General features: G+C 30.5%; 1 protein-coding gene across 2 annotated transcripts in view; it reads right to left on the bottom strand.

Moving 5' to 3' along the window:
* The window catches only part of LOC107454981 (uncharacterized), a 39948-nt gene that overhangs the window by 8016 nt on the left and 10165 nt on the right, over positions 1–21767 (bottom strand). For both annotated transcript variants that reach the window (XM_043049504.3, XM_016072367.4), the window contains exons 2-6: positions 16324–20784; positions 13529–13641; positions 11332–11572; positions 7832–7981; positions 1753–1825 (exon numbers count right to left, since the gene is read on the bottom strand). In XM_043049504.3, the coding sequence (XP_042905438.2) occupies positions 1753–1825; positions 7832–7981; positions 11332–11572; positions 13529–13641; positions 16324–20784 (5038 nt within the window). The remainder of the gene's footprint in view (positions 1–1752; positions 1826–7831; positions 7982–11331; positions 11573–13528; positions 13642–16323; positions 20785–21767) is intronic.

Below are 21767 nucleotides of genomic sequence, written 5' to 3'. Positions count from 1 at the left end.
AAATCCTCCATGTTCCCATAACAAATCAATACCTCTGGGGGCACTGTATTGGAGATTGATCGTTCTCTGGTTCTGGTCAAAACTACGATCTGTGAATAAATGAGTCCACCCAATAATAGGGTGTGTCATAGATGGCGCCACTGGAAAACCAGAACAATTACACCCCTTCTACCTTGATAGCCGACAACAGCAACGAATATTCAACATTGCAGAAACCAAGTAACGGTTTCGAATTTAAGGAAATGTTCAAGGCAGTCTGAGAGGGAATAGCAGAAAAAAAACCGAATTTTAGTCTCATGCACAGGTTATTGAATAAAAAGATCTTAGGGATAGATATTTAAGGAGAAGAATTAACTTAGTTTTGAAATTAAAAGTATTGTTATTTTTGTATGACAAGTTAACTGATAGAAAATGAAAGCTTGTATGTGGGAAGAAAGCTTCGCACCAATGTATATTCTTCATCATAAAGTCAAAATGAATTCTCGGAAGGTCACGAGTTTTCTTACGATAGACTCAGCCTGACTAAGGCAGGGGCACGCGGGGCAGTTGCCCCGGGCCCCATATTAGAGAGGGCCCCCAAATCGAATAGAAAGTTTTTTTACGTTACATTCTTTAATGAACTTTTTTTTTAAAGCAAAATATCAGTACAGTGTAAAATCCGTCTGTTTTATGTTAGCTTCTTCATTAATCTATCGTATGAACACAAAAAATCTATTTTGTAAATCCATTTCTTTCTAGGGCGGAATTCAGATAATTTTTCGCAATTACGATGGACAAATTTGGCGAATGAAAAGCCTGTACTTTTTAGTATCACAAAATGTTTCCAAAATACGGGCTTCTGATTGTCTTAATTGAGCCATCGTACTTGCATGAATTTAGCCCTAATGTCATCAAGGATATGAATTTTTTGCTGCTAGATGACAAAGTTAACAATCAAAAAACTGCATTCGGCATGATAGACATACAATTATTAGAAAATCAATAGACTGGATCGAACAATATTTCGTCTGACCATTGGAGGAGGGATTAAATAACTACTTTAGGCTCTAGTTAATTTTTTTGTTATCGATAATGAGGTGAAAAATTTAAATACCTCAAGATTAAATACCTCAAAATAAAATACCTTTAAATTCCTCCATATTAAATACCTTCATTACTGATGTAGTGAAGCAGAGTGGGGGCCCCTAAAGAAGTTTTTGCCTCGGGTCCCAATTAGGTTAAGTCGGTCCCTGGATAGACTTACTTTTATAATCATCCGATAAAAAAAATATTGTTGTTTGTCGGCCTGTCTAATCGCCATGCTTAAATGGTAAAAAAGCGAAAACAAGAAATTAGTAGTTTAATTGTAATTGAATGGATGTCAATTATTAAAAAAAATATGCCTTATATCTAACGGATCATTAAAAGTTATTTCAAAATGGTTCCTTTAAGATATAAATGCTTTGTCAAATGGGTTTAAATCAATATTTTTCAATTAGTCTTATTTTCAAAACGAATCTAATAATAATTATAATCACTAAAGGTTAAAAAATAGTACTCTAGCCATTGAATTTCAAAAGTTTCTTTTTTTAATAGAAAATTTTTCATAATTAAAACTATAAGTAAAAGTAACTATAAAGGTAAATATATATTTTTATGGAGTTAATTGATAGGACAAGAAAGTCATTTATATATAAATAAACGTTGAAATAACCGATTTTTGATGACAGTGCCTCATTAATAGAAAATAAAATTTTATTTTAAATCACTTACCTGCATTGCTTTTGTTTCAGATCCTTTAAATAGCACTTCCCATGATCTCCGCAGTAGCTGGCATCACAAATGCCTAAATTAAACAATGGTCATTTTAATTTTTTAGTTGTTTAATCTTTTTCATTTAGTGCTACGTAATGTTAATTTTTTTAAAATACAGAATCTCTGGCCAAAATACAATCTGAAATCTCAGTTACATAGAACTTTAGTAAATGTTATAATTTTAGTACAAAAACATTACAAAACCAGAGAACTTATCGCCAAGACAAATTAGACTTAAATTGTTACCTTAGATTTTCTTTTTCGATGGTTTAAAAGCACACAAGATTATAAATTTACCTTTTTTCAATATGAAGTAGTATGTTTAATAACCATATTAAAAATGAAGAAATCTATAGTTTGGGCTGAAACATAATTTCTTCAAATGAAGAGGACGATAGTAAAATAAATACAATTTTATTTTTAAGTCCTGCATTTATGCCGGCCAATTTGCATGATCATAACGAAGGCTTCAATTTGCTTAGGATTTCATTTCAAAAGTAAAACAATATTAAGTACTCTACATTCTAGATCAAGTACTAATTAAAATCATATTAATTGCTTATTCCACGTTTCCATGTCTGGTGAGCATATAACCGAACGTGGAAAATTATTTATCAGGAGGTTAACTCCCGAGGGAAACATAAGATAAATACATTAACTAAAGACATTACTGAAAATAGTAATAACTGAATAGTCGCTTTTATGTTAGATTTTTTCATCGTATAAAGTAACTACACTATACAAATTTAAATTATTAATTTAAATTATAAAATGAGGACTATAGTAATGAGCAATATTTAAATGTTTTATAACCCACGTTCACCAATGCAACTATCATTAAAATAGATCTTGAAGCAGAACAATAACACAATAAGTTTTTCATAAGATAGATAATCCATTCCTGTTAAATTAAAAATAACTAAATAACAACTAATTAATCTTAAATGTGAGAGTAATTTTATAGGTTATATAAGCTTTTTGTATAAATTTCTGGTAGTGCAGTTGAAATTCTAAAAAAAAAAAAGAAAGGAGTCGTAGAAATGCTAAAGAATCGAGCAGTTGAACTTCTAAGGAAAAGAATCGAGCAGTTGAACTTCTAAGGAAAAGAATCGAGCAGTTGAACTTCTAAGGAAAAGAATCGAGCAGTTGAACTTCTAAGGAAAAGAATCGAGCAGTTGAACTTCTAAGGAAAAGAATCGAGCAGTTGAACTTCTAAGGAAAAGAATCGAGCAGTTGAACTTCTAAGGAAAAGAATCGAGCAGTTGAACTTCTAAGGAAAAGAATCGAGCAGTTGAACTTCTAAGGAAAAGAATCGAGCAGTTGAACTTCTAAGGAAAAGAATCGAGCAGTTGAACTTCTAAGGAAAAGAATCGAGCAGTTGAACTTCTAAGGAAAAGAATCGAGCAGTTGAACTTCTAAGGAAAAGAATCGAGCAGTTGAACTTCTAAGGAAAAGAATCGAGCAGTTGAACTTCTAAGGAAAAGAATCGAGCAGTTGAACTTCTAAGGAAAAGAATCGAGCAGTTGAACTTCTAAGGAAAAGAATCGAGCAGTTGAACTTCTAAGGAAAAGAATCGAGCAGTTGAACTTCTAAGGAAAAGAATCGAGCAGTTGAACTTCTAAGGAAAAGAATCGAGCAGTTGAACTTCTAAGGAAAAGAATCGAGCAGTTGAACTTCTAAGGAAAAGAATCGAGCAGTTGAACTTCTAAGGAAAAGAATCGAGCAGTTGAACTTCTAAGGAAAAGAATCGAGCAGTTGAACTTCTAAGGAAAAGAATCGAGCAGTTGAACTTCTAAGGAAAAGAATCGAGCAGTTGAACTTCTAAGGAAAAGAATCGAGCAGTTGAACTTCTAAGGAAAAGAATCGAGCAGTTGAACTTCTAAGGAAAAGAATCGAGCAGTTGAATTTCTAAAAAAAAAACGAGCAGTTGAATTGCTAAAAAATAAACGAGTAGTTGAATTGCTAAAAAAGAAAAAAAAAAACCAGACAGTTGAATTGCTAAAAAGAAAAGTTTTTTTTTTTTTTAAAAGATTTTTACTAGTATGACCTCAAGTTATGTCAATAGGGCATCTTTGCTAATTTATACGGTTGTTTGGAAAATTTCTACTTGGTGGTATAGTATAATAAGGTATTCAGAATTTTCTAAGAGTTAACCAACTTCGCCAACACAACTTGTAAGTCTACCTAACCTATATTTGATTTTTTTTTTGTAGATTAAACAGTTTGAGATTTAGCTTTTAAAATTAAGATTTATATGCTTAAATACAAATATTACCTTCATTAAGAAAAATTTTCAGCAAAAATTTGTACAAGTTTGCATCCATGATGAGGTTAACAAGCGTCACCATCGTAATTGAACGACAAACTTACAATTATTCAAAAAAGTACTTGTTTGAAGTTAAAATATTTGTCCTTAATATTTACAACTGTTTCTTAATATTTCATGTATTTCTAGACTTCCTTCTTTCATATTATTTTATGTATTTATATTTTCTTGCACGTTTTTCATTTATTTCTAGAGTTTTCATTACAAGTCGAAAGAAAGAAAATTTTCATTCTGTTAGCGGCATTTATTTTAAAGCACGAAATCTTTCATAGATGGCGTTGAGCATCAGAAATTTATTTCTTCATTTCCTATATTAAGTATGAGACTTCTCTTTGTAATTAAATTAATAAAAATGAACGAGGCGAACAGAATGAAACAAAATATTCTAGATACTTCATGTTCAAAGATTTAATATTTTGTATCCATTTATATCTATTATTGATTGAAACGCTGAAATGTGTATTGCAATTGTTGCGAAAGCATACAAATATGTATATTTAGAATTAGACTTAAAATATTTAATTTAAAACAAAGGTTGTAGAATAAATTATAAAAGGAATTTTTAAGCAAAATCACTAAATTACTTATTAATTCAATTACCAGTGCTTGTAAATATTTTGCAAAGATTTATTAATTTTCTTTCTAAAATATTGATTTTTTAAACATTTTAACGTGATTTGAAGTGAAATGTAAAAAATATAGTGTTAGAAGTTGGTCCAGGTAAAAAACTCTTGACATTTAGAAATGATTTTGACAATTAGAACTGCTAATTAAACTTTTTTCGAAGCAAAGCTTCGAAAAAGTTTAATTAGCAGTTCTAATTTCAGTAGCAGTTCTAATTCAAGCCAAATTAGCAGTTCTAATTTGGCTTGATCAGAAGAGAGGTCCAAAGTTTGGACCCCTTAATGCTATTTACTTTTTGGTAATTCGCTATGTTTCGAGAAGTAATGTGAATTAAAGAAATTTTGCACACAATTATAAAATTTGGTAATCCAGAGAAAATTCCGTGCAAAAACAAAATCAAGTAAATATTTATTTCTTTTAGTAATAGTCGAAAAGATTTTGAATTGCAAGGTATACGATTTATTACGTCACTTTAAAGTAAGTCCTTTTACATGGCAAAGTACAAAATTTGAGCGAAATCAGTTGAATATTCCTCAGAAATCTAATTTAAAAAAGTTGCATTCTTACAATTCGATTTCTCGGGAACTATGTCCAATTTTGTATCTTGCGCTATGTAAACTATTCTTTAAAATGATGTAAAAATTCTTTTACTTAACAATTCAAACTTTTTTCGATTCGTTAAATAAAATACAAAATAAATATTTATTAAAAGTTATTTTTTGTATATTATCGTTGAATGAATAAATTTTATAACCGAGTGCAAATTTTTTTCCGATTCGCTTAAAAAATTAGATTTGGCGATATACGTAAACAGTAATATCAACATTAAGGAGTTAAAAACTTGGACAGCTATTCTGACCAATCTATTGGGACCATATTTCCCAGATTTGCGGCTACCCCTATATTCTGGTGGTCAAAAGCCCGAATTCGTTGAAAAATAAGTATGATTATTCAGAGAAAGTGCGTTTTTGTGTCTGATTTCGTATCTTAAAATATCTTTTTTTTTTAAAATAACAAGCGTATTTGAGGTCACCTTGAACCATTGAGTTCTAAAAAGAGATGAACTGATTATTAGATCAAAAGTTATTAAGGATGGTCCGTTTTTTATTTTGCACACTGTACAGTTTGTTTAAAGAGTTAAAACTATTCAAATTTGTGTCAAAAGTTTTAAAGTTTTTTTTGGTTCGTAAAAAAAACCTACACTTATATATATTTTTTTACTGAGAAAAAATTTCACCCTGAATAGCTTCTATTTCAATGCTAGTTTCTCTCTCCACGAATTAAAGGCCTTTCTTAGTAATTTGCGGGGTACAGTCGTCAAATATAATAAATAATTTATGCTAACTATTAATCACTTTATGAAATCAGAATTAAGCACACTTTCTGAATAAGTATTTATTTGTATGCAAATTTGGATCTATGACAATCATAAGGAGGGTGGGAATTATGCCAATTATACTGTCTAGAATTTATGCTCCAAATTATTTAGTGAAGAGGACTGTCGTAAGTTTGAGCCTCGAAATGTTCTCTCCCTTAGCGCATTTCGCCATTTCTCGGTTAAGGAAATCGTCTGCCATTTAATTATAAAACTATTTTATTTAAGGCTAATTCTACGTCAAAATTTATAATAATTGTTCGTCATATTTTTTAAATTTATTATTTCATTGTAAGTTGTGCAAATTTTATCATTTCAAGCTATGTAATTTTAAATGACAAAATACAAAATTTGAACAAAATCTGTCAGTTTTTGTTCAACAAGATTTATGTATTCTGGTTCATTTTACAAGTAGAGATTTCGTAAAATTAGCTGTAGTAATAATTTGAGTATTTCACTGTAAACAATCAAATTTTGAAATATTAAAATTTATCTAAGAATAAAGCAATAAAGTAAATAAAGTAAAATATTGTGGGCATTTAATTTTTTGAATAATAATTTTGTGTGTTTTTAAACACAAAATGTAAAGTGTTTTTTTAAATTACAATTTTAATGAAACATACATTTTATAAACTATTTGAGCATTCCTAAAATGCATTTGAATTTTCGATAGTTGAATTTGATAGTTTGCACTTATTAATTACACTAAAAGTTTCAATATATTCATCAAATTAATAAACAAGTCGCAAGTTCTGAACTGTAACAAGAAAAAACGAAATTTTCTTTATAAAGCTATAGGCATTAAATAGGCAAACTATAAGCATTAAATATTTTTGCCTTATTTGTAAATATTATATATCGAGAATCACTAAAAAATATTTTAAGCATTACGCGAGATAGTACTTTACAAATAAACTATAAATATCAAACAAAATACTACAAAAAGAATTTAATTATTAATTATGACAAGTTCTCTACAATAAAGAGAAAAAATATAAATAATTTCAAATGGTAAAATTTATTAAGGAACTTAGGTGAATAAAAAAATGATCGTCATTTTTAAAGAATAAAAGTCGTGAAATATTTCACTGTTAACATCCGTTTCTTATGCAATTGCACATTTGTTATTGGTTACCACAGTAACAGGGAAGAAAATAATGTAGGCGGAAAAGGGGTCATTATCACGATAACCGAAGAATAAAATTGCATTTTTCTCGACAGTATGTTTGTAAAAAGCCACTTTACTTTTGAAAAGCAAATATTAAGCAATGAAAAATATTTCTTTAATTTTTTTTCTTTTTTAGTTTATGACGATTTCTTTTTGTTATAAATTTAATAAGTTCCCCACTTGACAATTTATTTTATCCCCATATGACGGAGAAAATTTTAATAAAAATACTTTTATGCAGTATTATTCTAATCAGAACATCTAACAATTTTTGTATTTTCTTCGAACAGTATTTGATTCAATAATACTTAAAATTTTCGCACTTTCTCCTTGCGATTATAGAGATATTTTTTAATAAACAAAAAATGTCCATAACTTGAAATTAGTCTTTTGGGAAAGCTATTTTTCCTATGACTAAACACACTATTAAATGCATATAGTTTCTTGAAAAATAATTAACTTTCGAACTTTTTTACTCAAGTTTAACGATAACTACAAAACGGAAATAAATATTTGTAAGCGAAAAATATTAAGAAAAATTTACCTGTACAATTTTCTCCGGGATATCTTTTATCCCTAGAGTTATCCAAATAATCAGCTTTACATTGACATTTAAATCCTTTTCCCTCAGTTTGAATGCAGAATGCATTTTTATGGCAGTAATTCATGTCACTACTCAAGCATGGATTTAGCACTGAAATATTTGCAAAGAAATCTACATTGATATCACAGAAAATAGAAAATAAGTTTACCTATTAGAAATCTGTCATAAACAAAATTTATTATTTATTTCCGTTTGTGTAAAGAGGTGTTAAGAATGAAATTTTTTTAAAAATTATTTCGTGAAAAGCATAAAATTTAATGTATCATTAAATCCCAGCGATTTTAAATTTCAAAAGTCAAAAAATTCACATTTTTTAATTTTTTTTTATTCTTATCTAAAATTAGAATGCAAGTAGTGGTTTGAATTTTATGAAGTCAGACATTCCATCTACCACGGAATCTCTGTAGTTTAAGAAAATATTTTTAGTTCTGGTAAAAAAGGGAGTGTGTTAATGTTTCAATAAATTAAAATTAAAAAAAAATTGTCAACCAATACTTAAAGAATTTAAACTGGTTTCTGAAAATGGTCATGCTATTACATTTAGATAAAGATTTCATAAAAATCCAGCTTATATTGAAAATTTCAACAGTTGGAAAAAATATTTCACTCAAACTTCAAATGGTGAAAGGTATCTAAAGTAATTTTGGACAAAAAAAATAATAAATAAGAAAAATCCTGACTGTAATATATTTTATCTGCTGGATGCAGCGAAACTTTAAATTCAAAATAAGTTCATTATATTGATATTCAAGAAAATTAAAGTAAATTTGGAGACAAAAAGGAAGATTTAAGAGCATCTTGTCGTGGGACCCCTATATCTATTTAATACTGATTTAAGTAGGGATAGCATTCCTTAAAATTTTAATTTTAGATTTTTTAGTAACTTTATATTTTAATTCTAATTCAGTTCAGAAGGTTTTGTTTCACTTCATGATAATTTTCATAACAAAGTGGTCCTTAGTATTCATTCCAGATAGTTTGCAAGAATTTACACTAGAAAGCAGCACAATACATATAAACATCTAGCATGCATAGAAATCGTGGCGTTTTTCATCAGAAGCGCCTCCCCGAACAATAAAATGTGTGACTAATTATATGAAGGTTGCCTGAATTGTACATTTTTTCACATTTGAATTTTTATAAATCACTTAATACTGACTTATTACTTTTGAAATATTTTAATAAAATGCAGTTATTCAGCTGCTTATATTTTTCGGATGAAATATTTTTGCACAAAATACAAAAAATAGTTTTTGCAAGATCTAAGTGGTACAATTTAGGATAACAGGTAGATCGATCGTTCTCTGATTCAGGTCAAAACTACAATCTGCGGATGAATGAATGGATGTATGAATGGATCCGCCTTATAAACAGGTGTGACGTATGATGTGGCAGAAGTCGAATTCTTGGCCATAGATGGCGCCACTGAAAAAATAAGAATCGCACACTCTGCCTTAAATTTGCTTGGTTTCACCAAGCAGGCTTGCCCGTGTGACAAGTGGCATTAGAGTCAACCAGGATAACAGGTGCTTATCACTTGCTCTCTAAATCGTACAAACATAAAAAAAATTGAGCATTTATGGCTAAGTGAATAAGTAGAGTATGAGTAACACTTTCTTTAGTAGCATAAATATTGAATTATTGCAAGCATACTACCATTATTATAAGGCGATACAAGGTTAATGGTAGTTAAGAGCTACGAAGTGTAAGCTTGACTTTTATAAGAGCAGCTTGTTAAGAATTACTCTTTTATGATCTATAACTAAAATTTTTAGGTTTTAAAAATTGTGTAATTGAAGCCTTCAACGGTACGGGGACAGTATTGGCTTATTTAATTACATTACTAATAAATAATAACTAAACCATTATTTGAAAAACCAAAAATCATCACTTTACTAAATAAGATCTAATCATAGGGATTTCATTGAATTTACTGAAATTCCAATCGATACGCCTATAGGCTATCAAAAAGTTAGTATTAACACGTTGAATTGCACGCTAATTTTACATGACTTGCCCGTCTATCCAAACGGTAAACTACAAACCAAATTTACAAATTTTAGTCAGATTTTGCTAGTTTTTTTAAAAGGTTTCGCATGGTGAATTATATAAGTCTACGAATTGTTTAGAAATAGTGGTGGATGAAAATCTACTAAATTGAATTTATTAAACCAAGAAACACAATTAATAAACTACCACTTGAAAATATTTATTCGCTGTCCGGAGCAAGTTGGCATCTCTGTGTATATAAATAAAACTATTTTTGTGTGTTCTATATTGCATTAATTTCTTCAAACCATTTTAGAAAGGATATTATAAAAATATTAAAAATTTACTCGAATTATGTGTTTCTAATAATCTTTGCTTCGCCGGTCACCGGTGACCCCCCATAGGTTTCCAATTGTTGCTCACTCACGACATGGGCTTAGAAAAAGTCATTTTTAGACAGTTTAAGAGGTTTGTTCTGTAGTTGAAATTAACTCACTTAAATTGTAAGATACATAGGATTTAGGCGACTACGTTTTAAACAAACTTATTCCAAACAATAGAGCCATCAAAGAAACTAGTTGTTTAACAACTAGTTATTTAACAATTACTTAATATAACTGTATTAAATAATCTGTAGTTCAGCTATATCTTGACAGACGCAGGACGTTCAAAAATTACAATGAAAACAGATTCATTTAAATAAAAACGCAAGTTCTTGTTTCTTCTGTATGGATCTCCCTCGTGAAAAAAAAAATACTCTATCCGTATTCAAGGCTTCTTTAGAAATGAACGGCAGGAGAGGTACGATTTAGGCAAATTTCCTCCCAACTCTCAAATTAAAACACTCTTTTACAGTATTGTATAACTTCATAAGTGTTATACTTAGATTATTTTATTGCAATTATAAGCAAACTGCTCCTTAGTATCATTTCCAGATTGACGGAGTCCAAAATTTTCATATACATGAAAAATTTGTTTTTCATCAAGCACGCTCCCCTGAACAATAAAATGATAATTATGTCTATTCCAAACCATTTAATTATAATAATTTCTTTTGCTCGACTGTGTTATTTAATCTTACGTTACATAACATTTAGGTTACTTAACATTTAATCTTACGTTACATAACATTTAGGTTACTTAACATTTAATCTTACGTTATTTAACTATACATTTAATTAGTCACTTTTAATATTTTTGCTATAAGATAACACATGCAATTCCAAACACTCAATAACTGGAGCTACATTTTTTAACTCTGGAGCAAACTCTTCTAATACAAAAAATCGAAAACATTGTATAATCCCCCCCCGAAAAAAAGAGGGTCATTACAATACATTTTCAAGTTATTGTATTGCTCCTCTGCTTAATTAAGTACACTTTAAGAAAATTTTTATAACAGAATTCTCTGAAAACTAAAGAAAGTCACTAAATAGTTAGAAATTTCTTACCTAACGTTGATACTGATGCATTTTTAAACTCTAAGGATGCATTTTTTAGCTGTTCCTGTTCATTGATTATTTTGCTCAGATCCTCTTGAAGCTGTTGAGCCAACTCTGAAGCAGTTTCATTTCCATTATCCAGAAGTTTCATAGTATAATTTACAATCAAACTGCCTTCTTCAAAGCCAGTAATATCTACTTCGGCCACAGTGTGGAAAAGTTTAGGATTATGTCTTAAAAGATACCACATCTGGAAAAAATATCACATTAGAATATGCTTCTTTTTGTGAACAAAAAGAGTTTATATTTTGAGCTTCAAAAGAAACTTTTGTGAAACAACAACTTTTGTGAAGTCTCCAGAAGGAAATAAAAATTACGTTTTAAAGGTTTGTAGGGAAAACCCTAATGACCGGTAAATGATTTTTAGTGTTTCTTTTACTGATTTTTTGGGAGTTATACTCATGAAAGATGCGTAAAAAACATTAAAAGCAACATTTTAACGTTCTTTAAAAATGTGAACATATAAGTTGATGTTGTAAAATTCAAAGACGAGCTCACGTTTCAAACAATGACAAAAACTTTTTTTGGGACATTAGGCTTACATCTGCCTTCATTGAATTCGTAAATCAATCTGTATTACACTTACATTATAAGACGCCATTTAGTGGCTCTGAATTACATTTTCATTGTAAGACTTCATCTAGTGGCTCTGAATTACATTTTCATTATAAGACGTCATCTAGTGGCTCTGAATTACATTTTCATTATAAGACGTCATCTAGTGGCTCTGAATTACATTTTCATTATAAGACGTCATCTAGTGGCTCTGAATTACATTTTCATTATAAGACGTCATCTAGTGGCTCTGAATTACATTTTCATTATAAGACGTCATTCAGTGGCTCTGAATTACATTTTCATTATAAGACGTCATCTAGTGGCTCTGAATTACATTTTCATTATAAGACGTCATCTAGTGGCTCTGAATTACATTTTCATTATAAGACGTCATTCAGTGGCTCTGAATTACATTTTCATTATAAGATGTCATTTAGAGGCTCTGAATTACATTTTCATTATAAGACGTCATCTAGAGGCTCTGAATTACATTTTAATTATAAGACGCCATCTAGAGGCTAATAATTTTATCAGATTCTACAGATGTGAATATAAAATAAAAATAATACTTCCCATTAAAATAATCCATTTACAAAACACTTTAATGCATTACAAAGTGTATAAAAAGTTTTTAATAGGTAATCTCGCTCTCAAGTCAACATGGATTAAATAATTAGCAAATTTGACATTTATTTTACAAATAAAGTAAATTTTATCCAAAGTTTTAATTTTTAATATTAGAGTTGATTAATAGCATATCGAATTAGGGTGTAGAAATGTTTAACTGAATATTCGTTGAATAAATGAACCCAACGTGGAAGGCAACTTGATCGAGTTTGAAACGCTGAAAGTACCCAAAAATAAAAGTTAGTGACGAATTTTTGCAACAATCAACGCTTAAAGTAGTATTTGTAATAATTTGGAATGTTCTCATGGGTGGCCACAACTGGGACAAATTTAAAAGGTGGTGACAAATGCTATTGAAAAAATTCACTTTATAAGATTGGGTAATTTAGTAAAAACTATTTTTTAAACATGAAATGAATGCGCGCTACGCTGACTTTTCTCAACTAATACTGCGTGAAGGAAAATTAATTTTGAGCAATATTTGGATTTAATTAGTACTATAAATTTCAAGAAAATTTTTTTTTCTTTAAATTATTGGAAAAAGTTTCATTTAATAGCAGCAGTAAGACTGACTTGGTTCTTTACTTGAATTGTAACAGTATTATTTTGCAGAGTGTATACGCTACAGCGCGCGAATCATTTTAATCTAAATAGTTGAATTATCACTAAAAGATTTTAATATTACAGAAAGATTCTGTTGACTACAGTTAGATTCGTATAAATACGGATAAGATCTTTTAAATGCTCATTTTTTTAAACACCTGATAAAGTTAATTCTTCTCTTGGTGAAAAAACTTTGAAAATAAGCAATCTTAATTTAGAAACAAAGCTCCAATTCAACAAATCTTTTTTTGTTGCTGTCAAAACTACTGTTAAAGCAAGTATTTGGTGACTCGGGAAATTTTTATTAAAAGCACTCGAAGTTAGGACACCAAATGAAATGAAAAAGAACTAATCTTACAATTCTAATATAATCCCTCTTCTTTTGCTTGTATAGTTGCGTATTTATGTCTCTCAAATCTTCATAGAATCTTTCACCAGGAAGAGTAATAGATGTTTGTAAAGTAATTGTTGCTGAAAAAAAGAAAAAACAATTACTCCAGGTTTAAACTATAATAAAGAATTTGCTGTGAAAATTGGTGGTAAAAAAGGAATCTTGCAATACTGATTTATGACAGGCCATATAAAAAAACAATTCAATTGGGAACAATTTTATCACTTCCCTAGGCAACTGAGCTAAGTTTCATAAAATGTTTTGATTTTTTCCATCATACCAGATTTTTTCTCACAGTTGCTAAGTAACGAACTTTTCTAAAGATACATTTCTTTGTAAAACTGAAGAATCTTTCCTAGTAAATTACTTCAATAATACTAGTCAACGACATCTTGAATATAAGAATTTTTAAAGTATTTGTTTTTTGCTATTGAATTAGAAAAATATTGTATTTAAAGTTTAAAAATATATTCATTGTTGTATTTTCTGGAGCTCACAGAACGTGAAATAATGTGCTAAATAGGCTTTTTGAAATTCAAATTTTTGGAGAAATTATATTACACAATTATGTAATGTATGGTATTTACGATTCTTCAAGTTACAATCGTATACAATAAAAAAAAAACGGACCACCTTGAAAAACTTGATCGGTACTTTATGGTCTAGGATTAAATCTTAATGATTAGAGAAGGTATCTTAAATATGCTGAATAATTAGTGCAGATGATATTAAAAGTTACGAAATCAGACACAAAAACGTACTTTTTCTGTATAAACATAACTTTTTTTTGAGAGGATTTGGATTATTGACCTCTAAAAGGAAGGGGGCAGTCACAAACTGCGAAATATAGTATCAATGATTTAGTCCAAAGATTGGACCCCTTAATGTTAATTTTTGCGTATTTCGTTATACCCCGAGAACTTTTTAAATGAATTAAAAAGCTCTTTGCACACAATTACAAAATTAATTTACCCAAAGATAATTCCATACAAAAAAATAACTTAGTAAATATTTACTACTTTTCATTATTTTATTTAATAGTAGGAAAAATTTAGAATTGTAATTTATAAAATTTTTTTACATCATTTCAAAGAGAGCAATTTTATATTGCAAAAGAGAGAAAACGGTCATGAAATCGAGAGAGAAACCTCGGAGAGAGAAATCTGGAAAAAAAAAAGGAGGGGAATTCTAGAGCAAATTGGTCGAATAGTTCCTGAGAAATCGAATTTTAAAAAGTAGTGTTTTTAAAATTCAATTTTTCTGAAACAATTCGATCGAGTTTACTTAGACTTAGCATTTTGCCATTAGAAATTGCCCTCTTTAAAATAACGTAAAATTCTAATACCTTACAATTAAATTTTTTTCGCTACTATTATTTAATGAAATGAAAAATAAATATTTACAAAGAGTTACATTTTGTATGGAATTATTCTCGGGTAAACTATTTTTATTTTTGCGAGAAAAGGCTTTTCAATTCCTCTAAAACGTTCTCGAGGTATGGTGAAATAGGCAAAAAGTAAAATTAAGGGGTCCAAACTTCGGACAGCTCTCCTGACCAAACTATTAGGACCATATTTCGCAGATTGCGTGATCTCCTTTATTTTAATGGTCAGAAATCTGAATCTATCGAAAAAAAGGTGTTTATTCTGAGAATGAACGTTTTCGTGTTTTAATTTGTAACTTAAATTATCGTCTGCACTAATTGATGAGCATATTTGATCTCATCCCTTTGAACTATTATGGAGTCGTAACACGTGAAGATCCGATCATTTGATCAAAAGTTATTCAGACTGGTTCGTTTATTTTTTGCACCCAGTACATAATCATGTATGGTTATGTATATTTCATGAACTATATAGGAAATATATGGTTATATATATTTTTCAACTATATTTTTATATGTAACCATATATGGAAAAATATTTCTCAATCTTATCTCATTAATTCTACAGAATCTAATTGTCAGTTTTCCTCGATTTTATCTGAATAAGGGAGAATTTAGGGAAAAAGTTTAAAAACAGGCTCTTTGAAAACGAGATTGCATCTCGTAAGATGTTTCATGTTTGTAGGACGTCTCTGTAAGGATTCTTCCTCCGAAATTGGAGAATATGATAATCATTAACATGTTTCACTTACTACAAGCTTTCCGAAAAAGCTGAATTTCATAAAGGTTTCAAGATTAATATAACCGACCTCCCAAATGCCTCTTAAAAATTTAATTTCTTGGATAAAAAGACAATATTTTAATTACTTTAGGATTAAAAACAGAGCTTTACACAGTTAGAAATTTCAGAACGTGTTTAAATAGATTTTTTTTCTGAGTTCAGAAAATCAAAAATAACTAGTTAAATAAAAAGATTGTTTACTTGATGAGAGCAAACTTAAAATCAGATCCAATTAATTAAACAAAAAAAGTTTATTCAATTTTTTTGCTTAGTGCAAAATCCACCTACGTCAACATTTGGAAAAATGTTATATAAATGATAAAATACATTAACATTTGACACCTTGTACAACTTTAGTCAGTCTTTAAAAGAATGGACTAAGAAATTTCAAATAATATCCTACAAAAAGCACTTAAGTACTTTACTTTAACCACTTGTGACACGACAAGATGCTTTTATCACAAAAACGTGCAACTCCCCCCCCATATTCCGATTTCTATAAGGTCTACTGTTTTGGAAAAGCTCATTCTTGTCAACGCAGGTGGTTCAACACGCATAGTAAATTATACAATTTAAAATGAAATATATGTTAGTTACCTTCACATTTTTTTGTTTTCAGATTCCTTCTAAAAGCTTTACCACAGTTGCATATCAGAATATCGTCCTTTGGCATACATCGCTCGTTTAGAGATACATTGCACTCACTTGCACTCTCACAAAACTTCGGAGATGGGAGTTCTGGGTTAAGATTGACTTCCGTTGATTGCATTTCTTTCGTTGAAGAAGCAGGCGAGATTGAGTCTGTCATCGAGCTGTTATCTGAAAATAGTGTAGTAAAGAACTTATTTTTATTTCCTGGCATTTCAGTAAAAAGGGCCTCAAAGGGTTTTGAAAGATTAATTGATTCAGTTGCGCCATTTTCCTCATCTTCAACAGTAAGCGTATGATTCAGTGTTCTTTTAGTTTTAGCCCCTGTTAAAGAATTTGCTGCTTCTTCGACAGCTTCTGAAGTACCAGATTCTGTTTCTTCCTTAGAAATAGATAAGGTGGCTTCAGAATCCAACTTTTCAAGATCAAATAAATCATGCCCACGTGCTCCTCTTCTTGATTGAAATAAGTTAACAGATTGTGTGGGTCGCAGAGACATTTGAACCTCTGATACAGTTGTCTCTCGTTTTGAAGTAAAACCGGGCATATCTGTAGGGGAAATATCAAATCTGGCTCCTCTTCTCCTTGTAAGAGACCCTGAAGATATCTCAGGTTCTGGCTTAAGATGTATTTTATCACTATTGATTGGATCTGTTTCACCTCCTGATGAATCAACAATTACAGAGTCAGTAATCTTTGACTTAGAAGATATATCAGTTGCTTCAGGTTTTAAAGAGAAATAGAAACTATCTGGTGGAGGATCATCATTTAATTCGGTTGTTCTACTGGGCTCTGTGGGCTTAAAAGATTGAACGGACATCTCTGGTTCTGGTTCTAAATATATTTTATTTTTGTCTTGCTTACCAACGTCAATTTCAGTTAATAAATCAGCAAATATAGGGTTCTTTTTGTTAGAGTTAGAAAACGTACTACTTGCTACATCCGAATCTTGAGAAAACGAAACTACGGCTTGAGCCACCTCTGTCTCGTTACTTGGTTGTTTGTTTTCCGATGGGGTTTCTTCTGGAGTTAGAAAAATGGTATCAACCTGGGATTTTGATTTTTCTAAAGAAACATTTGAACAATTAATGCAAGGTTTCTGAGTTGTCAAGGAATATTCAGTTCTTTCACTGCTTTGAAAAATCGAATTTTGGTCTGAATTATCTTTTCTTGGATCGACAAATTCAACACTACCAGTGTCATTCATGAAAATTTCTCGATAAACAGGAGGATCTGTATTGATTTTGGTAATTATTTTCTCATTGATCAAACCATCAGAAGATGAGGTCACGGATTCAGGTGGCGATACATTATCGGGAAAATTATTTAAATTTTTAGTATCTATGGTAACTTCATCAAGCTTTCTTTCTCCACTACCTACATCAAAAGGCTCTAACGAAGAAAATTCATTGTTGTTATTTATCAAAATATAATTTTTAGAGATTTCCTTTTCAGATAATTCTTCCACAAATATTCCATCAGATACAGTAGTATTATGCAATTCTTGTAATTCGCGTGCACCACTGCCTTCACTAAAAAAATTTGGAATAAATCTACGACCATCGTTGGTCACGGGAGTTTGCATGAAATTAACTGTTTTCTCTGAAGAATCGTCCAGAAATATGCCACTAGTTACACTTTGGACATTTGTTCCTGATAAAACTATTTCTTTTTCATACGATGTAACATCTGAGGAAATACCGAATTCGGGTAATTCTCGTGCACCACTGCCCGCATTAAAGAAATTTGGGATAAATCTACGTTCTTCGTCAATCATGGGTTCTTGTATAAAATCGACAGTTGTCTTTAATGCATTTCCCTCTTCCAGAAATGGGTTATCAAATACACTTTGAACATTTGTGTTTGGCAAACTCAATTCATTTTTAATCGTATTAGTATCGGTGGAAATAAAAGATTCGGGTAAATCACGTGCACCGCTACCCCCACTGAAAAAGTTAGGGATAAATCTTCGCTCTGATATAAATGTATTTTGACCAAGAGTAACTTCTTTCAACTCGATTTCATCTATTGTAGTAAATGTATCAGAAATTATTCGTTCATCTGATGATCCAAGTTCTAAAACGTCATCATTGTTTAAATCACTGAAAAATATTTTTTTATCCTCCTGAATTATGCGTTCTGAGGGTATAATTTTCAAGTCTTCAGGAATTTCACTAGAGATTATATTTGGTGTTTGAGCATTTAGTGAAATAGAAGATTCGGTGCTTAAACCAATTAAACTCTCAATCAAAGGAGAAGCAGTTGATGTAGTCATCAGATGAACAACCGTTGACCTAGAAACTTTCTGTTGTTCCCCAGAATCTTCAACTTTCAAAGAGAACCCTTCTGTTACTGTAATCTTTTCCAGGTTACTAACAGATTCTGTTTGTTTGACGGGAACAAAGTCGACCATATCAGATTTATCAGTTATCATACTTTGATCATGGAATGAGGGAATATTTTGAAACACATTTGATGTCGATTCACTAACTGAAGGTTTGTTTTGGAATGGCACGAATAATTCTGGTGTTGGTATACTTGTAATTTCATTAACTTCACCAATTGATTTTGTTTGTTTAAATGGAACGATGTTGATCATTTCAGATTTATCAGCTGTCTTAATTTGGTCATGGAATGAGGGAACAGTTTGAAATATACTTGAAGACAATTCTTCAAAAGAAGGTTTGTTCTTAAATTGGACAATTATATCTGATGCTGTCCTAGTTGTAATTTCATCACCTTTCACGGCATCTGTTTTTTCAATGAAATCGAAACTACTTCTTGAACTGTTTTCAGTCTCACTTATTAGATTATCTGGAGGAAATAAAGAGATACTTTTTGTTTCTGATAAAGTAGTTCTTTCTATATTTTGAAGAGTGCTAAATTCAGATTTTATTTGATTAGTGAAAAGGTCTTTACAATCCTGCACAGAAAAGTTTTTAGGAAACCCCGAAATCTCTAAATCATCGCTAACCAAGTTGCGCTGGTTTCTGCTTCTAAAATTTGGTATTATGTTCCATAGTCGCTGAAGAAGACCTAATTGTTGCTGGCTTGTTTTCAGAGTGGCTACAGTTGGAGTCGTCACTCTAAGACTTTCGAACTTATCTACATCAAAACTTCCACTTCCTATCTCAGTTTCTTTGAGAATTTCCATATTGTTTTCTGCATCTAAATGACCGCTTCCAAATTCAGCTGACTCATCCTCAACTCTGGGTGACTTTCTAAGACTTTGTACAAAGTTTCGGCAAAACATATGGATCGAATCAGGGGATATATCTATAACGTTTATCGGTATGTTTGATTGCATTAGACTGTTTGTTGCATCAGTTTTTCTATCTGCAACAGTTTGTAATTCAGTTGAAGATTTCATTTCCTGTACGACACAACCATTGCAATTTAAAACGTTACTACTAAATGTAGGATTTGGAGTATTAGGTTTTGTAGCTTTTATAGTAGAATCTAGTGTTGTTTCACGGCTTGTTAGTTGAAGATTTGATTCCGGCAATGGAAGATCAAGTTTTTGATGCTCTGGGAGTAATGTTGAGGAAAATACACCTCCATTTACAATTTTTATGTCAAACTGTTCAGTTGAATTGAAAAATGAGAGGTCGTGCATAGATTCAGTGGGAGTAACTTTATTAATCATATTTTCCCCATTTTCAGACAAAATAGGTGGGTTTTCTTTATTTCCACCACCTCCAAAATCTAGAAAAAGGAACTTAGCCTCCCTACCTCTTGAACTTGAACTTATCTTCTTAGTTTCTTCCCGAATCAGATTTTCTGAACTATTTTGAACAGTTAATGAGAAAAAATCCTTAGAACTTTTGGTAGACTCTTCAATATTCTCTCGACTAGTTTGAGAGGAAAAATCGAGAAAATTAAGTGCATCCTGGCTTCGTGGCTCGTTTGGTTCCTTATAAAAATTTCTCAAAGACTCTTTTACGACATGCCAAGAATGTTCCAGGTTTTTAAACTGTTTAGTTTTTCCATCAATGTAAATTTCTACATTCAGAGATTCTTCCCTTTGATTTTCGTTGACTGAATTTTTCAGGTTATCAGTTGGTTTAGTAAATTCATCATCCAACTTTGATAAGCTAATGTTAAACTTCCATTTATAAATACTTTTCCTGATTCTGGCGTTTCTTTTTATTCTTTTTACTTTATTTTTATGATCTGTATCAGGAAAAGTATTTAGCGTTCTAAATTGGAAAAATTTCGTTGAATGACTCGATATTTCTTTCTGAGAAGGATCTTCTGCATTTTCAGTAGAGTATGATAATAATTGACGACCGAACAAGACTTTGGGTTCATCTTTTAGCATTTTATAAGATGAAAAATTTTCATTTAATAGTTTCTCTTTTGTTTTATTAAGTTCTTTCTTTGGTATAGATTCATAGTACAAGTAGAGCACTGAAAGAAAAAAAATCCAATTAGCAAGGCATTTAAATTTTATATATTTAAGGATCAAGTGCCAAATGAGAATTGCACAAGGTTATTTATATAATTCTCTTAAAGGTTTCAGAAGTCTGTTAAACTAGTCATGCACTAAATACAGAAAAGAATAAAGTTTATTTTATTTTATAAATCAGCCTTTATAAGAACACCTCCGAATCAAAGCAGCAAATGAATTAAAATGTAGTTTAAGAGTTCAGAGAATTATAAAGTTTGTGTGTTAGAATTCGCTAAATTGAAATAAACGTGTTCATACAGAGGTCACAGTTGCCAGGACGAAAGCTCATAGTTGGATTGGGGAAGCTTCCGAATATTAAATATAGTTTGTCTAAAGTAAGAACTCCCCTAGCAATTAGTCTGGACCCGTGGCTGTGACTATGGTAACGAGGTATATCTATTTCAAGCAGGGGTGTGGGCTCGATATTTACATATTTCGTCTCGGGTTAGGGAGAGAAAGGGAATCTTTTCTTCGGTCTATTGTGTTAGCTCTAGAATGAAGAGAAGCTACCCTCTCTGAAATGCGCTATTCTTGTTTCCATCACAACAAACAGCCTCAGAGTTTGTCTACGATAAGAACTCCCGCATGTATGTATTAGAACGCATGTATTATTAACGAATGTATTAGTTGTAATTTATTTTTTTGCCATGGTTTTCTTAGTTTCTTTACTGTTGCCTTTTGAAAACTTAGAGAGAATTATCAAGAACCCTATAATTTCTATTTTGACTCACAATTATGCTTACAAAATAGTAGTCTGAATTCTCGGAATTATTTGAAATCGGGGAGTATGTTTTCTAAACTTAATGCACCAATCTTATTGAAATTTTGCACTTTTCTAGATAGGACTAGCAATTGAATGATTGAGTTACGTTGATTTCAGCTTGTACTTACTAGTGATATGGTTCAAATTTTATCTAAAATTTCATTACTTCAATCTGCCAAA

This window comes from Parasteatoda tepidariorum, chromosome 12 (assembly GCF_982258835.1).
Source record: "Parasteatoda tepidariorum strain Cologne lab strain chromosome 12, Ptep-v5.0, whole genome shotgun sequence".
Lineage (NCBI taxonomy): Eukaryota > Metazoa > Arthropoda > Arachnida > Araneae > Theridiidae > Parasteatoda > Parasteatoda tepidariorum.
The sequence above is the reverse complement of the archived record's forward strand: the minus strand, read 5'-3'. Positions and strand labels throughout refer to the sequence as shown.